Source organism: Ceratotherium simum, chromosome 6 (assembly GCF_057802395.1).
Source record: "Ceratotherium simum simum isolate JZ-2026a chromosome 6, ASM5780239v1, whole genome shotgun sequence".
NCBI classification, from domain to species: Eukaryota; Metazoa; Chordata; class Mammalia; order Perissodactyla; family Rhinocerotidae; genus Ceratotherium; species Ceratotherium simum.
Window position 1 is genome coordinate 65,199,656 of NC_141905.1, and position 27,209 is coordinate 65,226,864.

General features: G+C 40.8%; 1 protein-coding gene across 1 annotated transcript in view; it reads left to right on the plus strand.

Annotated features, from left to right (window-relative positions):
• SORCS3 (sortilin related VPS10 domain containing receptor 3) overlaps positions 1 to 27,209 on the plus strand; it is a 579,597-nt gene that overhangs the window by 542,780 nt on the left and 9,608 nt on the right. The window contains exons 18-23 of the mRNA XM_004428052.3: positions 2,615 to 2,786; positions 5,111 to 5,297; positions 10,683 to 10,816; positions 20,971 to 21,094; positions 22,511 to 22,623; positions 26,638 to 26,769. Coding sequence (XP_004428109.1) covers positions 2,615 to 2,786; positions 5,111 to 5,297; positions 10,683 to 10,816; positions 20,971 to 21,094; positions 22,511 to 22,623; positions 26,638 to 26,769 — 862 coding nt within the window. The remainder of the gene's footprint in view (positions 1 to 2,614; positions 2,787 to 5,110; positions 5,298 to 10,682; positions 10,817 to 20,970; positions 21,095 to 22,510; positions 22,624 to 26,637; positions 26,770 to 27,209) is intronic.

A 27,209-nucleotide genomic window follows, 5' to 3' on the forward strand; every position in this document is an offset into this window, starting at 1 on the left:
AAGTACACTTTCTGTAATTATCAATAATGTGTGTTTCTCTCTTTGTTCCCTTATTAGTTACTCTCTCAGATGCCTGAGAAAAGTTTCTTTGGGGATTTGTTGTCTTCTGCATCCTTTGCCACCTCTGTGGTGCAGAACAGATTTGGAAACTGGATTGGTAGTCTAAGACAGCACTTTTCAAATTTTATTTTGCTGTGAATCGTTTGGGGATCTTGTTAAAGTGCAACTTTGATTCGGGAGATCTGGGGTGGGGTTGAGATTCTTCATTTCTAACAAGCTCCCATGTGATGTCAACACTGCTGGTCTCAGAGCTGCTCTTTCAGTAGCAAGGGACTGAGGTGTTCTGGAGTCCAGTCCCCACTCTGCCAGTGGATCTTCTGCCATCTCTATCAAGTTCCTCACCATTTGGGTACTTTTACTTTACCTGGTTGTGAAATAGTGGTAGGTAATATCTACCCAACTGAAATCCACAGAGAAAAAAAAAAAAAAAAAACACGAAGGAAGAGATATGTTGAGTGATCTGAGCTATTCTGAAAAACATTAATTTTTTAATCAAATATTTGGTTCTTAGGGGGCTATTCGTAGGGCTGAAGGACCTTTGATGTTATTTTATCTTAGGTGTCTGGTTTAGGGATTTAAGCCACTCAAAATACAGATTCAGGAGCATGAATGTAAAGAGATGTGGTATCAGAGAACAAAGTGTTATGAAGTTTGAGGAAGAGAAATATAGTGGGCACCAGTGATCAGATGGGCCACCAAATTCCCAGCCAGAGCATACCTTGGACGTAATTGGAAGAGAAATGCATTAGGATATCTCATATGATCATGTGACACATGTATGTAGACCTAATTTTAAGCAACTTAGGTGTACCAAAACCCCAAATAGCCAACCAAATAAATCAGGAAGATGAAAGGGGAAGACGCTTCATTTTTTTCAAAGGATTCACTACAACTGTCTACACATACCTCTAGGTTGCTTGTATTAGCTTATATTACAAATCATCAACCAGCTGGCCAGCTGAGGTTGAAGAGGAAGAGTGGATGACATCGAGTTTGCAATAGGACATGGTACCTACTGAAATATCTATCATAAGTGAAAACTAAATATCTTGTAAATGACTAAAGGTGAGCAAGAAAGTATAAATTGCTTACAAAGTTTTATTATCCATACCAGTGCTGACCAAAAGAACTATAATGTGAACCATGTAATTTAAAATTTTCTCGTAGCTACATTAAAAAAAGTAAAAAAAAAAGTGAAATTTGAATTTTAATAATATATTTTATTTAACCCAATATATCCAAAATACTATCATTTCAACATGCCACACTAACCACATTTGAAGTGCTCAATAGCCATATGTGGAAAAGGGCTAGTGTATTGGACAGCACAACTCTAGACCCATTATGAGGTCACCTGGCAATTAAAAACAATATATATCTACAAGATGATATATTGTAATTCTGTCTGAGGCGATACATACATACAAAATTTGCTTAACATACTCCTGAGATCTCTGGATGGAGGTGTAGGGCTGATGGTTTAGCAATGGGGAAATGTCACGTATAGCAGAGGACCAATATCACTTAGAAAGGATTTGGTTTCATCTGTTTTCAAGGCCGCCAGAAGAAGGCAACATAGATGGATTGGTTAATAATTCCTGACATAACAGGGTGAAAGAAGACATCATGATCATGATGATGTTAGTGGTGGTGGTGGTGGTGCATTTATTTTATGTGGTTTTACCAGAATGTTGATTTTATGCAACATTACAGACAGTGATAAGCCTGGAAATAATGTCTGGCATGCAGGTCAGGGCTGTGGGCAAGCTCGTGGCTTGACTTCACACGCTGGGGTCAGTGGTCAAGCGAGATGACATGGCATCACTGTACACAAAGATGCCCTTGTCCTGGAAGGTTGCGGTGCTTTGTGGGGAGGTTTTCCCATGCTAACTTCTCTGAGGTAATTTTACCTCAGGAGGCTTGAATAGGAGCTTCAAACTTTTGCTTCCAGTCTGGCTTTTGTGTTGAGGGGGAAATGAAATATTAGCAGGGAGAGAAAATGTGCTATAAAATAGTCCAGTGGCTCCAGAGTAAAGACTATTAGGTATTAGGGGTTGGCATGATGTCCTGGGGGTGGAAGGAAGACAGGAAGAGGCTTCCTGAAATAATCCGAGTTAGAAGTCTGATCTAGCTGCTTTCTGGTGGAGAAAGCTGGAGATGGCCTCAGGGAACTAGAAACAAGTCCCTCCCTCACAAAGAGAAGCACCTGTTTTTCTTGCTTCCTCAGTCTAGCGAGTCTGCTGCCTCCTCTTGTCTTGTGTGTGAGTCAGACATTGATTTTTCTTGGCTGGTTTAGACGCTGATCTGATCCGTGACTCACTGGGTAGGATCAATAATAATGTTTAAAGAGCTACTCTTCCTGAGATGAAGGATAGCAGTTCCTCAGCATTTGTTTAGCTTCCTAAATGGCTGTCTTCTCTAAGACTCAGTTTTTAAGGGCAGGTGTGTGAAATCTGTCTCTCTTTTGCTCTCTTGCATTCTCTTTCTAATATACACACACACACATACACACATGACACAAACCACACCACTGACAACTGTCAATACTCCTCAGGTACCGGCGGATTGTATCCAACAACTGCACAGATGGGCTGAGAGAGAAATACACTGCCAAGGCTCAGATGTGCCCCGGAAAAGCCCCTCGGGGCCTCCACGTGGTGACCACGGATGGACGCCTGGTGGCAGAGCAGGGGCACAATGCGACCTTCATCATCCTCATGGAGGAGGTAGGCACCAGCCTGCATCTCTGAGGTCAGAACTCACAAGCAGGTTATGCCCTGTTCTCAGAGAGGGAAGAAAAAAATATTGTGTATTCAGATCCCTGCGCCAAAGTCAGTGTTGAGAAGCTGAGTCTTCTGGGAGAAGATAGGAGTGAAAAAGGGCTTGGGGTGTTTAGAGACTCTTCCCTTCATCCCACAATACAGACCCAGGCTGCAGTGGGTTACACTTGTCTCCATGCAGAGCAGATCTGGATATATTCTGTGAGGTTCCCTTTTAGGGTCTGCCTTGTTGAAGAAACATTATCACCATAATATACTCTAGACTTTGCCAGAAGAAGGGAATTCAAATTTTATCTGTTGCTTTCAGCAGCCTCTTTTGCTTTATTCTAACCCTTAACCCCACTAATTAGAAAAGCCCACAAGGCTTTCAAAGAGTCTTAAAAGTATGAGTGTGAGGGTGGGGGAAGATTATTGAAGTCCTTTAAACTTATCTTTATAAAGAATGTTGTATTAGTTACTTTTCCATCAGCTAGCTGCTCCGTTAGTTCACTTTTTAGTGTCTTCTGCAATCTGGCAGTAAAATCAGACTGCATTCTCTCATTCCAGGGTGGAGATAGCTCTGTTGTATGCTTCTTGCTCCCTATATGAGCTGTTTCTTCTCTCTTTACAAACGAGGGAAGTTTTCAGGCACTCCTTACTGCAGTGAGGGGGCAACAAAGCTTGCCTGACTTACAGAGGCTTCTAAATTTATATGAAAACTTTTCTATGCTATTGAGATCTTGGAAAGAGACCAAAGTGGGCCAGGAATTTTTTTCAAAGTATGAATAATTTAGAAACCTTTAAAGTCAGGCCCATATTGGACAGGACGGTGAAGGTTCCTTATCCTGGGTTGACAGATTCTTCAGCCTTCAGCCACACTGGGTGCTTGAGTTAAAGGACTTTAAGATTCAGAGAAGCTCATTATCACATTTCCACAAGGGAGTTTCCAGGACCAGCACTATAAAAACTTTCTCTTGAATGGATGTGAAGAGCCACAATCTTATCCATTTGAATTGCCTCCAGTTCATTTCCACTTTAATTTGTATTCCTAAACTCAAGAGTAGTTGACATTGTGTGGGGAACAAGGGAGCATCTATCAATATTTCACTCACATCTGGGTCGCCATGGGGAAAGAGACAGAAAGCAAAACTGTGATCAATGCACATTCACTGGTCAGAAGGATTGGCTTATAATTCCACATGATGTACTTCTTTTTTTATTCCATCAACTGTCTTTGTATATAAACAGAGAGATCCAATGCTTTGTTTTCATCTGGAATCCTTGTTTTGTGGTCAGGTTCAATTGCATTTATCCAAAATGTTGGCTCTGTATAGTAGGGGGAAGGAGAAGGAAGGATGGGGTTCAGCATCAGCCCTTAAGAAGCTGAGAATTGGCTTGGGGTGGTAAGACACACTCACCTGAACCATTGGCACAACATCATCAGGCAGGCACCCAGAGGACACTTGGCCTTCTGGGAGGCAGAGATATCTGTGAGCTGGGATGGTAAGAAAAGGCTTCAGGAAAGAGGGGGCTTAGATAGGTTTAGGAATTCCAAGGTCAACAGAGCACAGATGTAATTTTGGCTGATATGCAATATTCATCCGTAGAATGGCAATAATCATCCTACCTCATAGAGGTATTTGAAGGTGGCATTATATAATATATGTGAAGTAATTAGCATAATATATGGAACATAGTAATAAGTACCAAAAAATAGGAACAATTATAGCATGGTGGTTGAGAGCATTAGTATTGAAAGCAGACTTCCTGGGTTCACAATTTGGCTCTTTTACTACTAACTGAGGACTTTGGTCTAATTACTTAATTTATTTTTGTCCCCATTTGTAAAACAGGGCCAGTAATACATTCTACATTACAGAGTTGTGAGAGGATTAATTGGAACTGGAAACAGACTTTATAAGTGTTAGCTGTTAGTATTATTGTTACTGTTATGACACGGGAGAAACACAATTAAACCCTGTGTATGAGAGAGCCAGGGAAGCCTTTGGCTTCCTCACTTCAGAGCATCATAGAGGCTCTACCTTGTCCACTGTTACACCAAGTCAGGCTGCCCTGAACTTGGACATACAGGGACACTAGGTCCATAGTGCTTGCCCATAGTGCCCAGTGGATATCAGGTAGGAGTCTGATGATTGTGTTGAAGACGTTTCAGCCCCCTGAGGACTGTAGGTCCTCAGAGGGTGATGCTGAAGCCATAGGAGGAAGCATCAGATAGGAGTCAGGCTGGACCATGTGCATGAGCCCAGGCCAATTGCTATTCCCCCTGGCAGGGTGATCTCCAAAGGACAAACATCCAGCTTGACTTTGGCGATGGGATTGCGGTGTCCTATGCTAACTTCAGCCCCATTGAGGATGGCATCAAGCATGTGTACAAGAGTGCAGGTATCTTCCAGGTGACAGCCTACGCGGAGAACAACCTGGGCTCAGACACAGCTGTCCTCTTCCTGCACGTGGTTTGTAAGTAGCATAAGCCATCCCTTTCTTCTCCCAGTTCACAACTCCTTCTGCTCAAATTTCCTGGGATTCAGAGCTGAAACTAGATTTGGTGTGACTACTCCCCAAAATGGTGACAGAAATCAAAAGATTGAGGTGTGTGCTCATCTGTGTTTTAGAGTTTCATGATACTGAAGTAGATGGATTATTTTGAAATTTTGGATAACATTACCAACTGGCCCCTCCTTTTCAGCTCCACTCTATTGTGATGTAAGTGTGCATATGCAGACACACATTCAGGTGAAAGTTCCTTCCCATTAGTTTGGAGATACCTAAAAATATAGGAAGTTGAGACCCATCTGGCTGACAGCCTCAGGCTCCTTTTCAAGCTACTATGAGTGAAGGCAGCACAAATCAAAGTAAATTGTTATCTCTGTTGGAAGAGCCAAAGAAGGATTAAATACATGTTTAGATTTTTTAAAATGTGGAAGTGAACAAACAAAAGAACTTAATTCTTGCATCCAAGGTTACTGCAAGTTTATTCCTGTTGTAAACAATTCTAAGAACTCTCCAAAATGTTTTTGTTGTCCTAGAATGTATTTCATTGCTATTGGCTGTTGCTTGGTACAAGACAAATCAGCAGCTGAAGTTCCGAGATATTTTGTTTGTACTGGATGCATTTTGTGTATTTACTGTCCTGGAACTTGACTCATATAAACTGGAACTTAAATATTATGATTTTAGAATATTAGGTCAAGGAAATGTTATGTAGCTGGTGTTGGTTTCCTTCACCTTTATCAGTGAGACTCATGGGTCTAAGGATTTCTATAGTTCTTATGCATGTATCTCACAATGGTTTTTGGGTAATATGCTACATATGGTGAAAATTATAAGTTTTGAAAGAGTATAAGTGAATACAAGGAGCACCTTTCCTATTAACAACTCAGTGATGATATAAACTCCACTATATAAACAACCCACACTTAACAGGTCCCTGGAAAACGTAAGCTAGTTAATCTCCTAGCATTTTAGTCACAATAATAGCACAAGGACCAGCAGTGATAGGGGAAGTGCATGGGAAGAGACCTGGATTATAGTTCAGTTACATCCCTATAGATGCGACTTTATGTGACCATGAGGTAAAGTATTTCTTCTCTGGGTCTTCTGAAGTCCATTTTTTTTTGTGTGTGTGGTAACTTTGGTTTATAACATTATATAAATTTCAAGTATATATTGTTATATTTTGATTTCTGTTTGGGCTACATCATGTTCACCACCCAAAGTCTAATTACCGTCGGTCACCATACGCATGTGCCTTTTTACCCCTTTCACCCTCCCCCCTTCCCCCTTCTCCTCTGGTAACCACCAATCTATTTTCTTGAACTCTAATTTTAAAATGGCTTAATTCTCACTGATACCTTGCCTCACAGGGCTCTTATAACAGGGTAAATAGGAAACACAAATGAAACACCAAGTCATTCACTAAGATATTCGACAAATGTTTGTTGAGTTCTTAATATATGCAAGTCACTCTGTGAGGCACTAAGGATGCAACAATACAGCTTTGGCCCTGCCCTTGCAGAGTCCACATTCTGGGCAGAGGCGGGGTGCTGCCAGAAATAGCCTAAGTGATGGTAACCGTACCACAACAACCACAATCATTCTGTGCCAGAAGCACCAGGTCAGAAACCCAGGTGAGTGGTATGCAAGGTGCTCATGAGCCCAGGGCTTAGAGCAAGGGAGACCTAGATTTGAATTCTGATCATGTCCTTTTGTTACATGTCTAATATCAACCAACTTTCTTCCTCTTTACAAACTTCTGATTCCTCACTTTTAATACTTAGATTATAGGGAGGCTGTGAGAATCAAATTGGATTATGTGTGTGTGTATCAAGGATCCCCAAGACTCCTCCTAGGTTTAGCAATTCACTCTAAGGACTCATAGGAGTCAGCATAGAGTCATACTCACAACTATGATTTATTACAGTGAAAGGAGACAAAGCAAGATCAGCAGAGGGAAAAGGCCCAAGGGGCAAAGTCTGGAGGAAACCAAGAACAAGTGTCCTCTCCCCATGGAGTCACCAGGACATGCCTAATTCCTCTAGCAATGAGTTGTAGGAACGTGTGTGATGGGCTATCTACCAGAGAAGCTCATTGGAGACTCAGTGCCCATGATTTTTATTGAGGGCTGGTCATGTAGGTATCCTCTGCCTAGCATTTACCAAAATTCGAGACTCCAGAGGAAAGCAGGTATTTAGAATAAACCATATTGTTGGCAAAAACAGTCTAGGTAGAGTGAACCACTCCTATCAGTTAGCTGTTGACTGGAAACACTCTCAGAGCCAAGTTCCCAGACACCAACCAAGGGCCAATCTGCACACAGGCCTTTCAAAGGATGGCTATTTCAGGTCTTTGTTAACGTTTTTCTGCACAGTGTGCAAAATGCCACTTAGCACCCAGCTTGGCACATGACGGATGTTACCTGTTATAGTAATTACTAAGTACCTCCTATTAAGTTTCTGCCTGACATCTATGTTGCATTTAAAAATGAAGACAAAGAAAAAAAATTTACTTTCCTTATTCCAAGGACCTGCCCCTCTCATGTTCCTAATTCTCCTAAGAGTGGGCCTTGCCTGCAGGGTGCAAAGACCAGCGTATCTTAGTGGCAAAAAAAAACACAACAGCAAAGAACAGGTTTATACCGTGGGTTATGTGCACGAAGGAGGAAATGTTCCTTGAAACTTTTATCGTGCTCATAATTCCCTCCAAATCAATCATGGCTGCATTTTTCAGACAGTTATTATAGTGGAAACTGCTCTTGGCGTCACCTTGTGCCATTAGCTAACAAAAGTAGTTGTTAGCCGCCCATAATAACCAATCTCACACAGATTATTAGATTTTTATCTAAACGAGTGCTATTTGACAATGAGGATTTTAGGGGTTTGCTTTGCTCCCTCCTGAATCCCTTCAGCTGTCTTCTCTTCTCCTTAATTCATGTTCTGTCTCTAGGTTGAAGCCTGGAGTCTGTGACTCAGGTTCTTTGGCCTAAAAAGTTACTATATGTTGTTGTTCCTTGAGGTTATATTTACCCAAACATGCTTGTCCTGAACCTGGAATAAATGTGACCATGTTTGATGGTGTTCCAATTCATGGAAACCCCGTCCCTTTTGTGTTTGGCATGAGTTTAGGGAGAACGAGGTCTCTTTTTATCTTCCTACGCATCAGAGTACCTAACAATGTAATCCCTGGCTGAGCCAAGGACCCTGAGTGATAGAACGCTGAGAAGAATTTCCAGGACCATAAGCCATAGTGGTATCATTTTTTAACTGTGGAAAAGCCCAGGGTTCCCATGAGCTGGCTGGGGAATGGGCTTCAGGCCATTTTCCCCTGAGAACAGGAGCAATGACTTGGAGGGTAAAAGAGGCCCCTTCCCCAGTGGGGGAAGAATCTGGGCGTGGAGAAAGACTCTGAGATATTAATGTAAGAAGCAAGTTTCTCATCTTCCTCTTTGGACATGGGCTGGCCAGGGACCCTTCCCACTGCCTCATTCTCTTCCCCATTGATCAGTAAAACACAAACATCAAAGAGAGATAAATCAGGTCAACCCCTAGAAATGAGTCAATCAAGCAGTGAAAGCAGCCAGTGTTTTCTCACACTTTGTGATTTTTACTCTCACCAACAATCAAACGATACAAAAATAATTGCACAGACTTCCTTATTGAAAATAATTAAACTTTCATCCAAATATAACTTTGAATAAATCTGAAGTGACAAGGTTCAAATTATTTGCTGGAAGAAATCTTGAGATACTGTCTGTCTGGGGTCAGGTCAGAGAGCTGTAGGCAGAGTGTTTTCAGGCTGTAGATACACAGATTCTAGAATACTTGTTGATTGTTCAGGGAAGTACAATCTGGACAGGGCAAGCAGGTCTGACTGGTCCCCTCACCCAAACATCAGTCCCTGTCCAAACACCTTATCTCCCAGTATAAATTTACCTACAACACGGGATATGCCCAGTGAGACTCAGAAGAATGCCCACTGTCCTTAGAGGGACTTCTCCCCAATCATACACAGAAACGGTGATGGTATAGTGGTCGTGGTCATGGTGGTAGAAATAGTGCCAACTCATAATTAATTATATGCTGTTTTTAACATCCACACATCTCTTTCATATGGTCTTATTACTATAAGGAAGGCAGGGGACAGGGTAATAATCTGTGTAGAGTCAAGGCTCTGTAAAATAGATGACAAGATCATACAGATCTACACCAGATTTAATCTAATACAGATTTTAACCAGAGAAGAAAGGAAAGTATCCATCTGTTTTCTTCCCTTTAAACTGAGCTGTCTCCAAAATGACCAAGGATGCAAATAGTGAAGGCTGGGTCGCCTGAATAATGTCCCACCTATGAGAAGAACTCAAGGCCCTCAGGCTAAAGAGATGTCCTGGTAGCAGATGTCCTTGTGACCTTCAGTCATGTTTACAGGAAAATGTGCTCTAACATAGTGTAAACAGATAATTGGAGTATTTTAATTAGATTTGGTTAAGTAGGAAGGACATAAGGAAGGAAAAGGAGGAAGAAGGAAGAAAGGAAGGAAAGGAAGAGAGAGAGTAAAGGAAAAGGAAAGAGGAAGGGGTGGGGGTGGGGAGAAAATCCCACAAAGTGTTAAAAAATGACTTTGGAAATGAATTAAATTAGAATCCTCACTTATGCACAGGGTGTGTTCCTATATGTTCTCTTACTTGCTACTTTAGAATTTGATGCTGCTTACATCTGTTTCCTGAGGGAAAAAAGGGAAAGTTTGGTCACCTTTTTGCCAGCAGCTTTTTGGTTACTTGGGAACCTGGCATTTGTTTCTCCTGTGATTGAGAGAGATGTGCTTTTTCCTTCTCGTAAAACGGTTTTGCCAGCTTCTGAATGACACGCACTGAGTATTGCAGACAAGCACAATGGTCAATTGTCGAAGAGGATGGAACCAATTAGCAATTGAGGAGAATGGAAGAGCCCTCCATAACAATGCCTTGGCCTCAAATCACAATACACACTAATCCTCAGAAATGAAAGAGACTGCTGTTTGTCTTCCTATTTATTGGCTAAGTGTCTAGTAAACTAGCTTTGTCCTCTGGCTGGAGAGTCATAAGCATTCACGGTTGGGCTCATCAGATGTAAATTAAGTTCAGATGTCACTTAAAGACTCTGAAGCCTGATTTGACTTCCCTCTTGTACACGGTGCTTCATTTCACATGCGTGCACACACACACCACACCCCTCTCAACATTTGTGTTTGTAGTCCTTTTTTGATTATGGATGATGGGAATAGGGGTTAAAATGAAGAATCTGGGAGTGTGATAAAGTTTGTTTATTCCAGGAATATAAACACTGACATTGATTTTCCTTGCTCCCTTAGGTCCTGTGGAGCATGTTCATCTCCGGGTTCCATTTGTCGCCATAAGGAAGAAGGAGGTCAACATCAGTGCGGTTGTGTGGCCCAGTCAGCTGGGGACCCTTACCTATTTCTGGTGGTTCGGCAATAGCACAAAGGTTTGGCCCTTTCTGATCAGCCTCTGATTAGTCTATACTGAATGCTCCTGGCGGGGAGGAGGAGATTTTCCCCCTACCTCTTTTGAGTTCTTTTGGCTGATCTAATAATTAAATTGACACAAAACAGACTAATAAGAGAAAAAAACAAATTTAATTTGTATGTAACGAAGTCTCAGAGACGGGACCTAAAGGAATGACCAAAGCAGGCAGCTTTTATGCTTTTTAGGCAAAGAAACAATAAATTTTGTGAAGAACTGACAAGACAAATTTAGGTTTGGGCACTTAATTAGTGAAGAGTGAGCAAAGTTTGTTTACACTGCCTTCTCAGCCTTGAATTCCCTATATCTGGTAATAAGGATGTCTCTCTACCTTCTGGTACAGGGAGAGTACCTTTCACATGGGAGATTTATTTCCTGCTTTCAGGGAGACAAAGGATGGTCAGAGTGTCCGTTTTACACTGGCTGTTTCTTAAGCAACTTTACTTCAGAATAATCAATATGCCACTTTGGAGTATTTTTGGGCAGCCTGCCCTGAGCCTCATCACTCCTGGGCTCCAGCTTCTGTGTTGATGTTGGGGGCACTGGGGATGTGGACGATAGGGAGTACCAAATGAAGCTATAGACCCACGTAATTGAATATGATGTACCTTCCCACATCAAGTTTATTATTTTAGTAAAGAAAGTTCAAATAATCCTAAGAAGGGAAGAGTAATTTGAGAAACTACACAGACCTGGGTGTTCTTGCTCCTCTACTCAATATTTCTAAAACTTCATTTGTTCCATTTGTTTTAACCCTGGCCTTTCCACTCACTAGCTTTATAATATCGAGGAAGTCACTTAGCATCTCTGAAATGAGGTGACCCCATCTGTAAAATGTGAGTTATATATCTAAATGTAGGGCTACGAAAATCAATTGGGGAAATGCACATAGAAAATCCTTATCAAGACCTACCAGGTGTTTTACAAAGGATAGTGTTCTTCTTAGGCAAGGTGCTGATGTTGCCAATTCAAAGAAAGGAAGTAAAGGGGCCAACTCTGGACCATGCAGATATTCCCTACTCCCAGCAATTGATACTGGTGACACTTGTGTCAAGAATGACCACACTTGTGTAATAGAAACTGGGAGAAGTTAGGCTGACAGTCCTCCTACTTAAGGGCTTAATGTTCTTTTCTATTCTGTTTTTGTCTTTGCATTTTTCTTGATCATTCTTGGTGTGATTGGCATTGCTCATCTTAGAGAAACTTTTAATTTTTTTTCATAATTTAAGAAAGCTATCATGTCAGACTTGGAAATGCTGATTATCTAAAGAAAGGGGTAATAAATATTCAGTTACTGGTGTAGTAATTCCTTTAAAAAATAAATGGAACACTGCTGGTTTTGTTTGCTTGTTTCAAGATGACCAAAGAGAACTTCAGCCCCTGCATGATAAGAGAGGGAGATGATTCATCCCTGCTCTTTTTTAGGGAGGCAAGCTGATGTGGTGGTGAGAACATGGACCTAGGAGTCAGAGAGACAAGGCTTAGGTTTCCAGCACTGCTTCCTGCAGGTTGTGTGAGCTTGATCAAGTCATTTGGCCTAAAATTTAATTCGCTCAACAGCAAACTGGAAACAATAATATCTATGTCATCTTGATTGTTGTGAAAACTACATAAGATAATGTGTTTCTCCCTGGCACACACTAGGTACTCACTAAATACTTGCTTTTTATTTTGTCATAAAAACTGGGATTCAGGGTGGATTGATAAAAAAATAGAATTATTTCATGGGCCCAAGGGACCCTTTTCTGTTGGCATTATTTGTGCTATATACTTTCAGATCAATTTCTTAGTATAGGTTACTGATGCTTTTGCATTTCTGGGATTATTATTCACCAGGGGAAAGATAAGGAGGTTAGTTAATAAGATCCCCATTTGATATATTAGAAAAGTGAAGCTCCCTGTGTGAGATGAGCAAACTGTAGGGGAGGAAGACATATCCTCTACCCACTCTGGGTCCTTCTGGCTGGGCTATGAATTAAGTTGACATGAGACAGAATAACAGGAGAAAATCAAACAAAGCTTTATAACATGTACACAAGGGAGAGACTCAGGAAAACTGAGCAGCTCAGCCATCTGGTGGATGTTGTCATCTTAAATAGCATCTTCGGCTAAAGACAAAGGAAGATGTTGGGGGTAGTGGTTTGGGACTTCAAAGGGGAGGAAAACAATTCATATGGAAATGAAAAAGCAAATGTTTGGTAAACAGAACTTTGATAAGGATGGGCTTAGCATGGACCCTCACAGTCTACCAATTATCTAGAGTTATCTATGATGATAGCCCATCCTGGGGACAGGCCTTTTATCTTAAATTCTTTTAGGCAGTTAGAGGGAAGGCCAAAGTTTCTTTTAGAGTCTTTTGTTCCTAAAAATAATCAAGCCAGGGCTGGCCAGGTGGTGTAGTGGTTAAGTTTGCACGCTCCGCTTTGGCAGCCTGGGGTTCGCGGGTTTGGATCCTGGGTGTGGACATACACAGCGCTTATAAAGCCATGCTGTGGCAGGCTTTATGGCAGGCATATCCATGCCTGTGGCAGGCATGGATGTTAGCCCAGGGCCAATCTTCCTCAGCAAAAAGTGGATTGGCAACAGATGTTAGCTCAGGGCTAATCTTCCTTACCAAAAAAAAAAAAAAAAAAATCAAACCAAAGAGACATATTTTGAGGTGGCCAATCCTGATTCTCCACAACCCCAAGATCAAAAAGGTGGTTAATTGTAGAGCCAGACCTAAAACCCTGGTCTCCTACCTCCCATCTACCATGCACCACCCTCAGCCCCAGAATGCTTTAGCTACATCACTCTGTCTCCCAGAGGTTACAGACCTTAAAATCCTGCTTGAAAAACCAGCAGACATACACAGTGAAGGAAGAAGAGAAAATCATTTGGGAGGAGAAAGTTAGAAAGAGAAGAATTTTAAGTTAATTTCTCCTCTGACAATGTGAGGTTTTGGGTTTCAACCCAGGGAATTCTTTTCTGTTAGTCCATTTACGAGCTGACCTTTACTGAGAAACTACTGTGCAAGGGAGGCAGTGCTTGGCCGTTACCAACACAGTAATTTACACAGCAGCTGCAAAGAACCGAAGATAGTGTTTCTCTACGGCACCACTTTTTTTCTTTGAGGGCTTATTCTAAGACCTGAAATACCAGACAGTGTCTAATAAATATTTGATAAATAAACAGAAAATTGGACAAAGCAATTGGAGAGTCTAGTTTCCATTTCTCTAACGATTATCTGTTAGCTCAAATACCAGATCTGAGTCTCAGTGTTCTTTTCTCTAAAGCAAGGATACTAATATCCAATCCATGAACATCATTGAGTTATTACTTGAAATACTTATCTATCTATCTATCCAATCTATATTATGCCATATTGTGGAGTGAAATTTTAAAATTACAGAATGGCATTAAAGTTTTATTTTTTCAATTGATGAATACTTGAAGTATTCCTTTGGATGGGAATTTCCATCTATAAACTTGAGCAAGATGTGCTGCACAGATACCCCAATCTGAAAGGATTTACTAGTTGGTTTTTGTTCCCAAAGAACCAAGAGAATCATGATACAGAAGAAGCATTAGAATTGAGTGGTTTTGAAATAAGAGAAACCTGGGCTGGGGTCCAGACTCAGATTCTTCCTCGCTGTATGCCTTAAGTCAAATCATGTAATTTCTCTGGACTAATGTCAGAGTAGTAATAGTAGTAACTACACTCTAATATTGCTTTGAGGGCTAAGTAATGAAAGGTAGGTAAAGCTCTTAGAACACATCTAAGTACTTGAAAATATCGGTCATTATTGGGCTCGTCATTTACATCAACGGCATCTACATCTCCATGACAGATCTGTGTTGGTTCCATACAGTTCCCTCTCACCTTCAAGAATGGTCAGTCCATTTGAAATAGGTACATTTTCAGTGCTTTTTGCTAGCACCATGCCAGAAACTCATCAAAGTGGCCATGGTACCCAGTAATTGGTCCAATGAGCACCATATTTGACTGGCAAATGAATGATTATTTTTGGTGTCATGATAAGTGCTCTGATTTTAGAGCTATTTGGTTCCCTTTGACTAGCAAACTGATCTGTAAAAGGAGCTAATGCTAATTTTGAGCATTTATTCCTAGTACTGCTTTGTATAGGCTCTTCATACATATTATTTTATTTAATCATCAGAACATCACTAATGAAAGAGAAATTATCCCATTTTACGAAGAAAACACTTAGGCTAATAACCTTGGGAGGTAGTATTTTCTGTGTGTGTGTGTGTGTGTGTGTGCGCGCGCGCGTGCGCGCACATATGTTGTGACTAGGTGAATTGAACAGGTTCACTCAGGTGGTTGAATTAAATCAACATGTCAATAAGAATCAATTGACATCCCCCCCGTTATAGCCAGCCTTTTGCTTGGTGCCCTTAGGAATAGAAGAGCATGTACAACATTGTCCCTGCCTTCAAGGAGATTACATTTCCAGATAAGAAGGCAAGGCGAACACACATGCAGTGGTTGGTGAGCAAGTGTAACGTATGAGTAAATAGAAGAGAGCAAGCATTCTTGAAATCCAACTATAGCCTCACAGACCTACAAACCTATCAGCGGGAGATGCGGAATTGCATCAGCTGCATGGATCTTTTTCAAGACCCTGTATTTTGACCCTAGATGTTGTGAGGAATACAAAGCAGTGTAAATTACATTTGTTGTCTTCAAGAAACACATAATCTATTTTAGAATATGAGGTTAACATCCAAGAATAGATACTATAAGGTACGGCAATAGGAATGTAATATTACTGGCCCAGTCAAGCAGCCTAGGGGGTGATGGATGCAGACTTTGTTGGTCATGGAATGAGTCATGTATGAAGTTGGTCCTAAGCTGGCATTAAAGGAACAGTAGAATTGAGGCAGAGAGAAAGGGAAGGGATTTCTGCGTAAAGGTAAGGCTTTGGGCATGGCTGTGTTCTGTGTAGACTGATTCAGACAAATCAGAGGATTCATTTGAGCAGAAATTAGAGAAAAAACTCTAATTATTTAGGGGAGGATAGGTGACAGGTGACTTTGAATGACATAAATGGATGTTTTTTATTTTGTCACAGAAACTCAGATTTAGGATAGGATGATGGAAGATAGAACAAGATTCATGGACAGTGATACTTTAGACAATGAGATACTTTTGAAGAGCTTTTCGATGTGTGTGTATATGTGTGTGTATTTGAGAAAGTTTTTTTCCTAACTGCAAATTTTCACATTAATCCCATAGTCACAGATCATAGTCTATACATACTATTTTGCTTTTTTCTTTCTGTTTTTGTGTGTATTTTAGTTTTTTTACACAGTTCTAATCATAGTGTATCCACAATTATATATTCTGCCTTTTCCACTTCATATGATAAGCACTTTTCACACATTACTGTATACTCTGCTGAAGGTTTTAAGTAAGGCAAACATAGTGATTACAGTCTGTCCAATTTGGGAATGGTAGTTTCATCAAGGTATACATTTAAATTGTGGCGACTTTGTAATATTCAATGTTAACTTGACTTACTGTTTCTGGCAGACTGGTGTAGGCTGGATCCAAAGGTTTCTCTGAAGCTCTCTATTCCATTGGTCAAGTGGAAATCTCATAACTAAATAGTAACTCAGAGATTTGTCAATTTCTTGCTGGGCTCAGTGGATAATAAATGACCTGTTGCACAGGAGGGATTCGCTGTGGGAAGGGATGTAGTCCACGGCCCAGGCAGGTCATGAGATATTATTCTAAGGAGCCTCACGCTAGGCTGGCCATGCAGCTCAGACAAAGCACAGAGACAGAGAAGTGAATCAGCGGCCTGTTGGATTTGTGGGGCCCTGAAAGGCCAATTTGCTGGGATTAACAGAGGCCTGGCTTAATAAATGTGTCTACTTGCCTGATAGATTTAGTAAATGAACCTTAAAATACTTGATTTAATTTAGCATGGTGCACTAGATATCAGTGGCCAACAAAGAACTCAAGAATCCTGTTGGGTATTCCAGCTTTGCAAGCAAGGTGAAGTCAGCCATGATGCCATAACAGCTGATGAAGAGCAAAAGCAATCTGGAAAACAAAATTAGCTCCTGCTGTTTCCCCAGCACAGTAGCCTGTGGCCTGCCACCCAGGGACCAAGTGTTCCCATTCAGCAGTTTGTTTGCTGTGGCTCAGAGCCCTGACTAGCTGGTGGGATTGCAAACTTCCTCTCACCTCAGAGGGCACTCCCTTGTCCTGCAACCCTACATCATTGCTTGGCCCCTGGATCTCCTAGGGAAGCAGCCAGATGGAGAGAAGATCAAATCTTCTGGGACAGGAAGAATTCCACTCCTCTCAGAAAGAGATGTCATTGCCTGGCATAGTACCAACCACCTGAGTCTAAGACAAGAAGAATGTGCAGAGAAAAGAGAGGGGACCACATAGACCACAGAGAGCTGAAGAACATGACACGGAAGTAGTGAAGGGTCCCTGAAGAGACAACTATTAAGGGAGAAAAACATTCTGGTGTTGAGAGTTGGAAAGAGATGAAATATAGCTGAGGGCAGGAACCAAAACAAAAGGGCAATGTAATATAGTCATGGTCAGAGAGAGCAATTCATGGAATCAAGAAAAATGAAAACACATTGATTATTCCTTTCCTGTTTTATTTCTTTCCAACATTTTATTATTAAAAGCTTCAAACACACACTAAAGTTGAAATAATTTTGCAGTGAATATCCATATACCCACCACCTGTAGTCAACCATTATCATTTACTATGCTTATGTTATCATATGTCTATTTATCTATCCATCCATCAATCTTAATTTTTTGATTCATTTCAAAGTAAATTTCAGACACCTATATATTTTGTCCTAAATGCTTCAGCTTGCAAATCATTAACTAGAGTTCAATATTTATTTACACTTTCTCCCCCATGAGGGTAAAAATTGTATAAACAATGAAATGCACAAATCTGAAGTGTGTACTTCCTGAGTTCTGACAAAGGCATATACTTGCAACCCAAACTCATATCAAGATATGTGGTATTACCATCACTCCCAAAACCTCCCTCATGCCCCTTCTCAATCAATTCCCACTCCTAATCCCCAGAACCAACCACTATTTTTTTCCATCAAAGATTATATTTGCCTGTTCTAGAATTTCATATACAGTCATCCCTTGGTTTCCCTGGGGGACTGGTTCTAAGACCCCTTGCGGATACCAAAGTCCACAGATGCTCAAGTCCCTGATATAAAATGGAGTAGTCGTTGCATATAACCTACACAAGTCCTCCCATATACTTTACATCATCTCTAGATTACTTATAATACCTAATGCAATGTAAATGCTATATAAATAACTGTTATACTGTATTGTTTAGGAAATAGTGACGAAAAAGAGTCTGTACATGTTCAGTGCAGACGCAACCATCGTAGGCCTTTCGATCTGTGGTTGGTTGAATCCGTGGATGCAGAACCTGTGGATACAGAGGGCTGATTGTAAATGTAATTATACTGTATGAATTCTTTTATATAACGCTTCTTTCACTTCTTATGGTTTTGGGATTCATCCATACTGTTGCGTATATCAGTATTTGTTCTTTTATGTTCATTTATGAATATACTATGGATTCTTTATTCATTTCCCTGTTGATGAATTCTTCTGAGCTCTTTTCAGTTTTTGGCTGTTATGAATATACTGCTATGAATATTTTTGTGTGTGTGTGTGTACATATATGTTCTTTTATCTTGACTAAATTCCCAGGACTGCAATTACTAAGTCATAAAACGTAAAATGGTACAACTACTTTAGAAAAAATTAATTGCCATTTTTTTGAAAACTGAACTTTTTCCTGCATAGTTGTACCATTCTACATCTCACAAAAAATGTGTGAGAGTTCCAGTTGCTCTATATCCTCAACAATATTTGATATTATCATTTTTAAAGAAAATTTCTGTTGGGTATATTGAGGTATCTCATTTTCCTTCCGAAGAATATGACTAAGGTAATGAAGCAATTGAGGATATCCTGGCAGATAGGACCTAATGGGTTAACCAATAAGAACTAGAAAGTTTGCCTAAAGCCATTCATCAATCCTGTGTATTCTCACTGCTGAATGAGTTCTCACTGCTCTTCTAACCCAAACCCTTCATTTAACAGATAGAGGGCTAAGGCTCAGAATGGGGACAAACTATGCCCAAGGTCATTCCTTAAAATAGTATCAGAGTCAGAGCTTCAAGTCTCTGTTCTTGTTATACTAGAGATGGCAACTCTGGGACACAAGTTTTTTTCTCTTATTCCATGACCATGACCAACATTGCTATGCTGAGCCCAACTTGACTTCAGCTTCCTCATCAACACAGGACACTAAACAGCCTACTGTTGGCCCATTGGAGTCGATGTGTGTCACAGAACCTACTTGTAAATCCTCTGTTGTTTAATTTATAAGGCCACATCCTTGTGTGTATCATTACAGAGCCATAAGTATGAGAAGAATACTTGAACTCTGGGGTTTCCTGTTACTTAAGAGAAAGAGTATATCTCTTTTGTACTCACTTCTATTCCATTTAGCAAACAGAAAGGAAAGGGTGTCAGAAGCTCAGGGCAATATCTCTAATGCTGCCCAACTGCAGTCTTCAGCCTGGTCATAAAATAGAGCTATAGAATTTTAAAGCAGAAGAAATCAAATTATTGTTTCAGAGGCCTAGTTGAAAATTCTGAGCTAGAAAGGAATGTCACTCTTGCAGCAGGGATGCTGTCTGAAAGCTGCATCTTTGAGCCTCTGTAGGGTTCTGGCGTAAGCATCTAGTCCATATTCAGTTAAGAATGCATGGGTATGGTGTGTGAGCACTGGCCCACACTCACCCCTTTAAAGGGGAGCTCTATGCATCCCCAACCGGCTACATTATTACTCTCAATCCCATTGTTGTCCTGACACACAGAGAAGAGAGGGAGTCTGCGCTTATGATATCTCTTTATGATCTGCCTTTAGAGAAGCCTCCTACCATTTTGTCTTACCTTGCAGACACCAGAGAACTTCAGAAAGCATGGGCCTTAAGATGTCCACTGAGTAATGACTCTTCAGTCTCAGGATCTGCATTCTCTTCTCTCCAATAAGCACCTGCTTTTAACAAGATCCTAATACCCAGGAAAAATAATATAATTATTCTGTTTCTCTTTTTATCCTTGGCAAGTCCCTATCTATTATTATCAGGAAAATAAAAGAAAAAAATATTAAAAAATGATTGCAGAGGCTGGCCCGGTGGCGTAGTGGTTAAGTTCACCTGCTCCACTCGGAGGCCCAGGGTTAACGGGTTTAGATCCCGGGCAAGGACCAATACGCCACTTGTCAAGCCATGCTGTGGTGGTGTCCCATATAAAGTAGAGAAAGATGAGCGTGGATGTCAGCCCAGGGCTGACCTTCCTCAGCAAAAAGAGGAGGATTGGCAATGGATGTTAGCTCAGGGCTAATCTTTCTCACACACACACACACAAAATCCTCTAAAATGTAAAAAATAAATAAATAAAAATAAAAAATTATTGTGGATGTGTATGTTTATGTGTTTTCCAACCTATTAAAAATGCTAGAAATGCCTTGCAATGGAAAACGCAGATATAAGAAAACAAAAAGCCAGTAATATAACCATGCATCCAACTTACATATATATTCTGCTATATGTAAGACAATGTGCCAGGAGTAGGTAAGACGGAAATAAATAAAATATGGTCACTTCTCTGAAACGTGTTACAGTCCAATGGAATTAAGAATGAAAATACAAGTGATATGGAATATTGGAGGAGAAGAAAAATGATCTCCTATTCCCAGACCCAACAGAAATAGGTTACAAAAGTTGCTTCTACTTTTCCCCAGGAGAGGGAACAGGATGACATGCAAAATTCAGGGTATCCAGTCTTATCTTCATCTCTTAGGATTAACATTTTACAGTGTAGTTCAAGTATGTTATTACTCTTCCTGGATACTAGATATAATCACAGTTTTGGGAAGCTGTGTAATTTTCCTTTTTCAAGTTAGGATCCCTTGGGGATATTCAAATGCTATGCAGATTTGTGACAGTCTGAGATTTATAGGAAAGGAGGAAATGTGAAATCACAGAGAGGACTAAATGGGTGATACTAATTCTCTCTTTTAGCCCCTCATCACCTTGGACAGCAGCATTTCCTTCACATTCCTTGCAGAGGGAACCAACACCGTCACCGTCCAGGTGGCTGCTGGAAATGCCCTTATTCAGGACACAAAAGATATTGCAGTTCACGGTAAGTCCTGAAAATTGTCCTGTGATACCCACTCCTGCCCAGCCAATCCCCTCCACCCACCCTGGTGACAACTACTGACTGCTTTGGAAATTCCCCAAGCCATGGGAAAATTATGTAGGTCCACAAGAGGTATCCAAACCTACTACCTACCTTGTTCCTGAATAGAGACTGAGGTTGTAAGATAAGCAGGTCACAGACAGGCATTTGTTGTACAATGTGCCTGCATCACAACCTGATGGTCTCATTAGACAGAGACGTATCATAAGTTGAAGGGATGCTCAGCTGGAAAGACTGTTATAGAAGCATCTAGATCTGATGTCCTGTTGAGATATCTACAACACACATGGAGCACCCACTCTTTGTGAGGATGGGGACCAGTGATTTCAATGCTGGGGGAGTTATGGTTCCTGCCCTTGAAGAAATCATAGCTCAGGTACTGAGATGAACTACATATAACCAATGTGTTTTCTTCGTTGTTGGAGATTCTAACAGCATTGGCTGCAGAGGCTGAGAATAAGGCTAAGAATATAAGGACAGAACAAGGCAGGAAAGTGGTAATTAGGACCACTATCCTGTTCTCAATCCTGGAAAACCATTCTTAATTATTAAATTTATTCTAGATCAAGTTGTGTTTCTACCAACATCCTGCACAGCCTCCCCAGCCCCTAAAAACAGCCACTATACCTGGAATTTACTAGAAAGTTGTGTAAAGTATGTGATCCTTTCACTCAGACCGTATTTATTCCGCCTCACCCCAGATGAGTGCCTTTTCCTACATCTCTGAAGACTTGATGCTCAGGCTCTTTCATTGGGCACCTGGAGGGTTTTTTTTCAAGTAAACATTTTTATTGAAGTGTAAATTTAATGCAGAAAAGTAAACAGATCATAAGTGTTCTAGCTTCATGAATCACCATAAAGTAAACAGACCTGTGTACCTACCAACTAGACTAAGAAATTCAACATTACCCACACCCTAGATACAGGGTTTCAATCTACTTTCTAACCCCCTGAGGCAGTTTCTAGCAGGATGGAGGAAGGAATGAAGGACAAGAAAAGGCTCCATTCTAATCAAGCCCAACCTGTTAATGCTTTATTTTTGGCTCTGCATTATACCACCTATAGTAGCGAAAGTCCCCGTCTTCTGGGGTTTCGTAGTTATCTTTCATTTCAGATAATATTCATTTACAAGAAGAAGTCCTTAAATTTTAGGAACTAACAAAAATGGTAGGAGGACAAATCTACTTCCAGTCACCAAATCCCACGTTCTTTCAGAAGCCAAGAAACAGGCTAAAAAGAAGGAATTATAGCTGAGGCCACAGAAAAAACGGACCCATTTTCTAAAGCACAGTGATTGTGGAGTCCCTTCGCCTATCACAGCCTCTCTCAGCCTCACTCACATACTGTCTCTCCTTGCAGAATACTTCCAGTCCCAACTCTTATCATTCTCTCCTAATCTGGACTTCCACAATCCTGACATTCCTGAGTGGAGGCAAGATATTGGCAATGTCATCAAGCGAGCTCTGGTTAAAGTAAGTTGACTTTATCTTTGCTTAAATCTTTATGAATAAAGAAGCAGATAATGTGGTCCAGAATACATTTTTATGAATGAAAGCCACCATTCTATAATTAGATAAGGATTGTTTCTCTGTGAAAAGAGAGAGAGAAGAAGAAGAATGGAGGGAGTGAAGGAAGGAAAGGAAGGATGAAGGTATTAGAAAGGAGAAGCAGAGACAGTCAGTCCAGTGTTTGAGGATGGAAATTGGCACCATCTTTATCCTAAATTTTTCTAAGACAGGCTTGACCCCTTTAATAAAATAATGAATGGACCACTCATTGTTTATACTAATATCATTCACTTGGCTGGCTGTTTGCCCACCAAGAGGGTTTTATTAACCAGACACTTAGACTCCAAGCCTACTGTTGGCCATATGTGTCAATCAGAAGACTACAGGCCATGAAACAGAGCGTGCCAGCAGACTCTTTAAGTTATAGAGTTAGCCCAAGGTCCGATTTGCCTTAGAGAAAGTTGAAAGGATTTTGTTAACCCTTTGCTCAGAGCTAGGCACCAGAATATAATGATGAATAGAACATGGTCAATTCATATGTGGAGATAAGTCTAATGTATTACTAGTTTTATGGTAGAGGTGTGGCTGGCATTTCAAAAGAGCATGGGGAGAAGTGTGATTCACTCTATCCAGGGAAGTGCAGGCTTAGCACATATTTGTGATTCAATAAATGCTCATGAATTATTAGAATGGTCTCCAGAGGGAATACTTAAACTCCGTTTTATAGGATAAATAGTAGTTTTATCTGTTTATCTAGAGAGGATAATGCCTTTCAGGTAGAATGAACAGCACGTGCAAAGTCATGAACTAGCAAAAGAGCACAGCACGTTTGGGAAATGGCAAAGAGTTCAATGTAGCCGATCTGCAGGTTATAAGGCAAGTGTGCTAAAGTTGGGCTCGGATGGTTAGGTCAGATTGAGAAGGGTCTGAGAAGCTAAAAGAGGTTTCACATACTTCCTGTAGGCACTGGGAAATGGAAGAGTGCTGTTTTCTTATTTAAGTAAAAAATGCTGACAATAGATTATTTCAGACACCCACTCTGGTGGCAATATGGAAGATGGGCTGCTGAGGTGGGAAGTGAATAGGATGAAAGAGATTTCACAAAAGATGACCAGTTAAATGACTACTGCCATTATATTAGGTCAGAGATAATAAGATCCTGAGGAGGAAAGACCCAAAGGCTACTTAGGCAGTTGAACAATACAATTGGTGACTAATAAAATGTAGTGTGGATGAGAGGGAGGGAGAAGCTTTCTGATTACCAGAGTAGGTAGGAGATCAAGATGGGGACTCTGTAGGAGAAACATGGTTGGGCAACGATACTGGTTTGATCTTTTATATGAGTTTGGAGATCATGAGAAATAATTGGGGGAAGATAGCAGGAGAGTTGAAAATGTGGATCTGAAGGTCAAGTGGAGGTTCTCACTGGAGGTAGAGATGTGGGAGCTGGCTGTGGAGGTCCTTAGACCACCCCCCACGGGGAGTGGAGTCAGGGAAGACATGAATGCTGATGCTCCCCAACGCAGAGGAGGAAGATCCAGAGAAGGACATGGAGAAGGAGCTGACAGAATGGAAGAAGAATAAACAGAAGAGAATGGTGTAAGAGCATTCCTGTGGGGAGCTGTCTACACGATGAACTTCACCTCAGATCTTTTTACAGAGATGAAAATGAGACTGCTCTTGCATGCTTTTGACCGAGAAACATCCACAATTGTGTTGTGTTTTGTATGAATGTATTTATGAAAAACATACTAGCTTTTTAATAAATAGCTTGGTAATTATAATACTACTACTAATAAATAATAATCAGTCATGTCAGTTGATGCCTGGGCCTTAAATCTCATGAGGACCTATCTACTCGTATGTCTTTTTGGATGGGATTAAGTGAATCTAGACACTTAATCAAATCAAATTGTGCTTCTGCCACCCTCCCGCGTAACCTCCCCTAGGCCCCTAAAAACAGCCACTATACCTGAGGTTTTCTGGAAAGTTGTACTAAGGTGTGTGATCCTCCGACTCAGACCGTATTTCTTCAGCTTCACCCCAGATGAATGCCTGGACACACATCTCCAAGGTTCCTCGAAAGTCTCTGACTGACTGACGCTCTCTGAGACCACTGTTCCCTGGCACAGAGGGTCACACCAGGCTTGGCACTAGCAGGCTCGCCCCTTCACTCCATTCGGTGATTCCCTGTGTTTTGCTCCTCAGTCTGGTCTCTGGAGACTTGCTTCTCCTGGCTGGTTAGGATAAAGCCTTCTTGCCCATGGACTTGGGCACCAAGACTTCTAGCCTCTCAGGGTCATGCCTCCCAACAGGATCCTGAGGTTCCCAGGGAATCCTCCCTGCTGGGTGGATTTTTCAGGCTTCTGTCTGCTGCGTGTCAGTTCTCTGCAAGTTGGCGCTTTCACTTTTCTTTATCACATCTCTGGGAGGTAACTCCAATCTGTAAGCCCAGTTCCAAACGGGAATCAGAGCTGAGCAAATGGGAAGCAACTCACCCCTCCACTTCTATTCAACCTAGCAACTCTTTATCGAGTCTCTACTCTGTGTCAGGCATCTTTTGGAAAAATGAGGTAGCCGCAAAGACCCCTGGGAACATCTGGGCAAACACACAATAAGAACCTATCAGAGAAAAGATTATACCAGCCAGATATACTTGTATGACACAGTGGACATGATCTAAGTCCCTGAAATGTGGTGGACATGGTAATCTAGAAGTGCTTGCGGGAAGAGGCTGACATGGAAGAGGTCACTGCAGGCGGAGATAGTCAAGGGAGACTTCTTGGAGGAGGTGGGGATTTCAGCCAAATCAAAAACTATATATCATATTTGGACTGGCAGAAGAGGAAGTGTTCGTCTTGATAAAAGACCTTCAGGAGACACATAGGAAAGAATAAGCATACTGTTTACAGAGGGAGAACTCAGTTTTGTTTTCTTCAGGAATTTGCCTTCAGCAAGAAGCTTCCTTTTAAGTTTTCTATCAAAAAGCAACATAATCCTTTTACTAAACATTCAGGAATAGAAAAATTCACTCATAATCTCAGCATCTTAACACAACGTTTAGTGTTTTGTTTCAGTTTTTTTTACTTCTATACATTTGTATTTTTATAGGGTTCTAACCAAAGAAATGTAAGGAAATAGATCAGAATGCAGCTATCATAAGCATTTTTCCATGTTGCTCACTACTAATCATCATCTTAACAGTAGAATAACATTCTTTCAGGTGACTATACCATTATCTACTTAATATTTTTAGTACTTGAGTTTTTACCATTTATTTGCCGTTATAAATAATGTTATGAATATTTCTTCCTGCATATGGCTTTTCCTATATTTTGGATCATTTCTTTAGGACAGACTCTCCAAGTTACAGTTACTGAATGAGAGTGTAAATATTTTATGGCCTTAAAGTAAGTCTTTTGGAAAACAAATTGGCAATATGTATCAATTTTTAGTGTTGCCAACAACAAATGAGGGAACTCTTAATTGAAGCTTCACCAATATTAGCTATTTTAACTTAACAAAAAATCCTGCTTTAGTAAGTGAAAATAAGGGCTGCTTTGCTTTTTTTTAATTTGCATTTTCCCATATTTGTTTATAACTTCTTATTCCTCATTTGCAGCCAGTCTGTTCATGTTTTAGCCAGAAGCTCTAGTCCTCTTAGTGCAGAAAAATGGAAAATATGGGAGGAACTTTTGCAAATGTTCCCAGCAAACAATATTTTGAAAATCATTTGTAGTAGTACTTTAGTTTCAGAAAAAAAGGTATGTCATAGCAGAGCAGGTAGTGAAACTAATAATTCTTTACCTAGCAGTTCTAGGGGAAAACAGAAAGAAAGCCTGGATGCATATTGTAAACGGTGCCTAAAATGCTGCATTTAAAGAATATATATGAGCATATATATGAACATATATGTTATTGACCTAGGGAAGGCTGGACCCTCCAGGACCTCACTCCTTGGTCTAAACATCTTTTCAGGTAACCAGTGTCCCAGAAGACCAGATCCTAGTTGCTGTGTTCCCTGGTCTCCCCACTTCAGCAGAACTCTTCATCCTCCCCCCCAAGAACTTGACTGAAAGGAGGAAAGGCAATGAAGGGGACCTGGAACAAGTAAGTGAAAGAAAACTTGACTAGGACACTTGCCTGCACCTCACATTCTAAAGGGACACAAAGTTATTTCCAGACAAAAAGAGAGACAAGCTCTCTTCCATTGGCTCATCAGTCTCAGCACCCCGGGCTTTGAAGAACAGTCAGCCTTGCCCAGAATACACCAATGCAGATGAGCTGAAGCACTCAGCCTCACAGGAAGGAAAAGCACCCCTGGTAGCATTCATTCCAACAGTTGGCATCTCCGCAACTTGCTCCTGTCTCCCACCCAATGCCTTGTCCTGGAGGAGTGAGTTGGGGGAGAGAAAGAGAGGAATTGGAGGTTCCCTGTCTATTTCTGGGAAAATGTGCTTCTTGTCTTTCAAGATCCTGGTCAATCTAAGTTCTGCTTCTGGGGAGAAAATGAACTGCTTTTAAACATGTTTCTTTGGAGCAAGATGGAT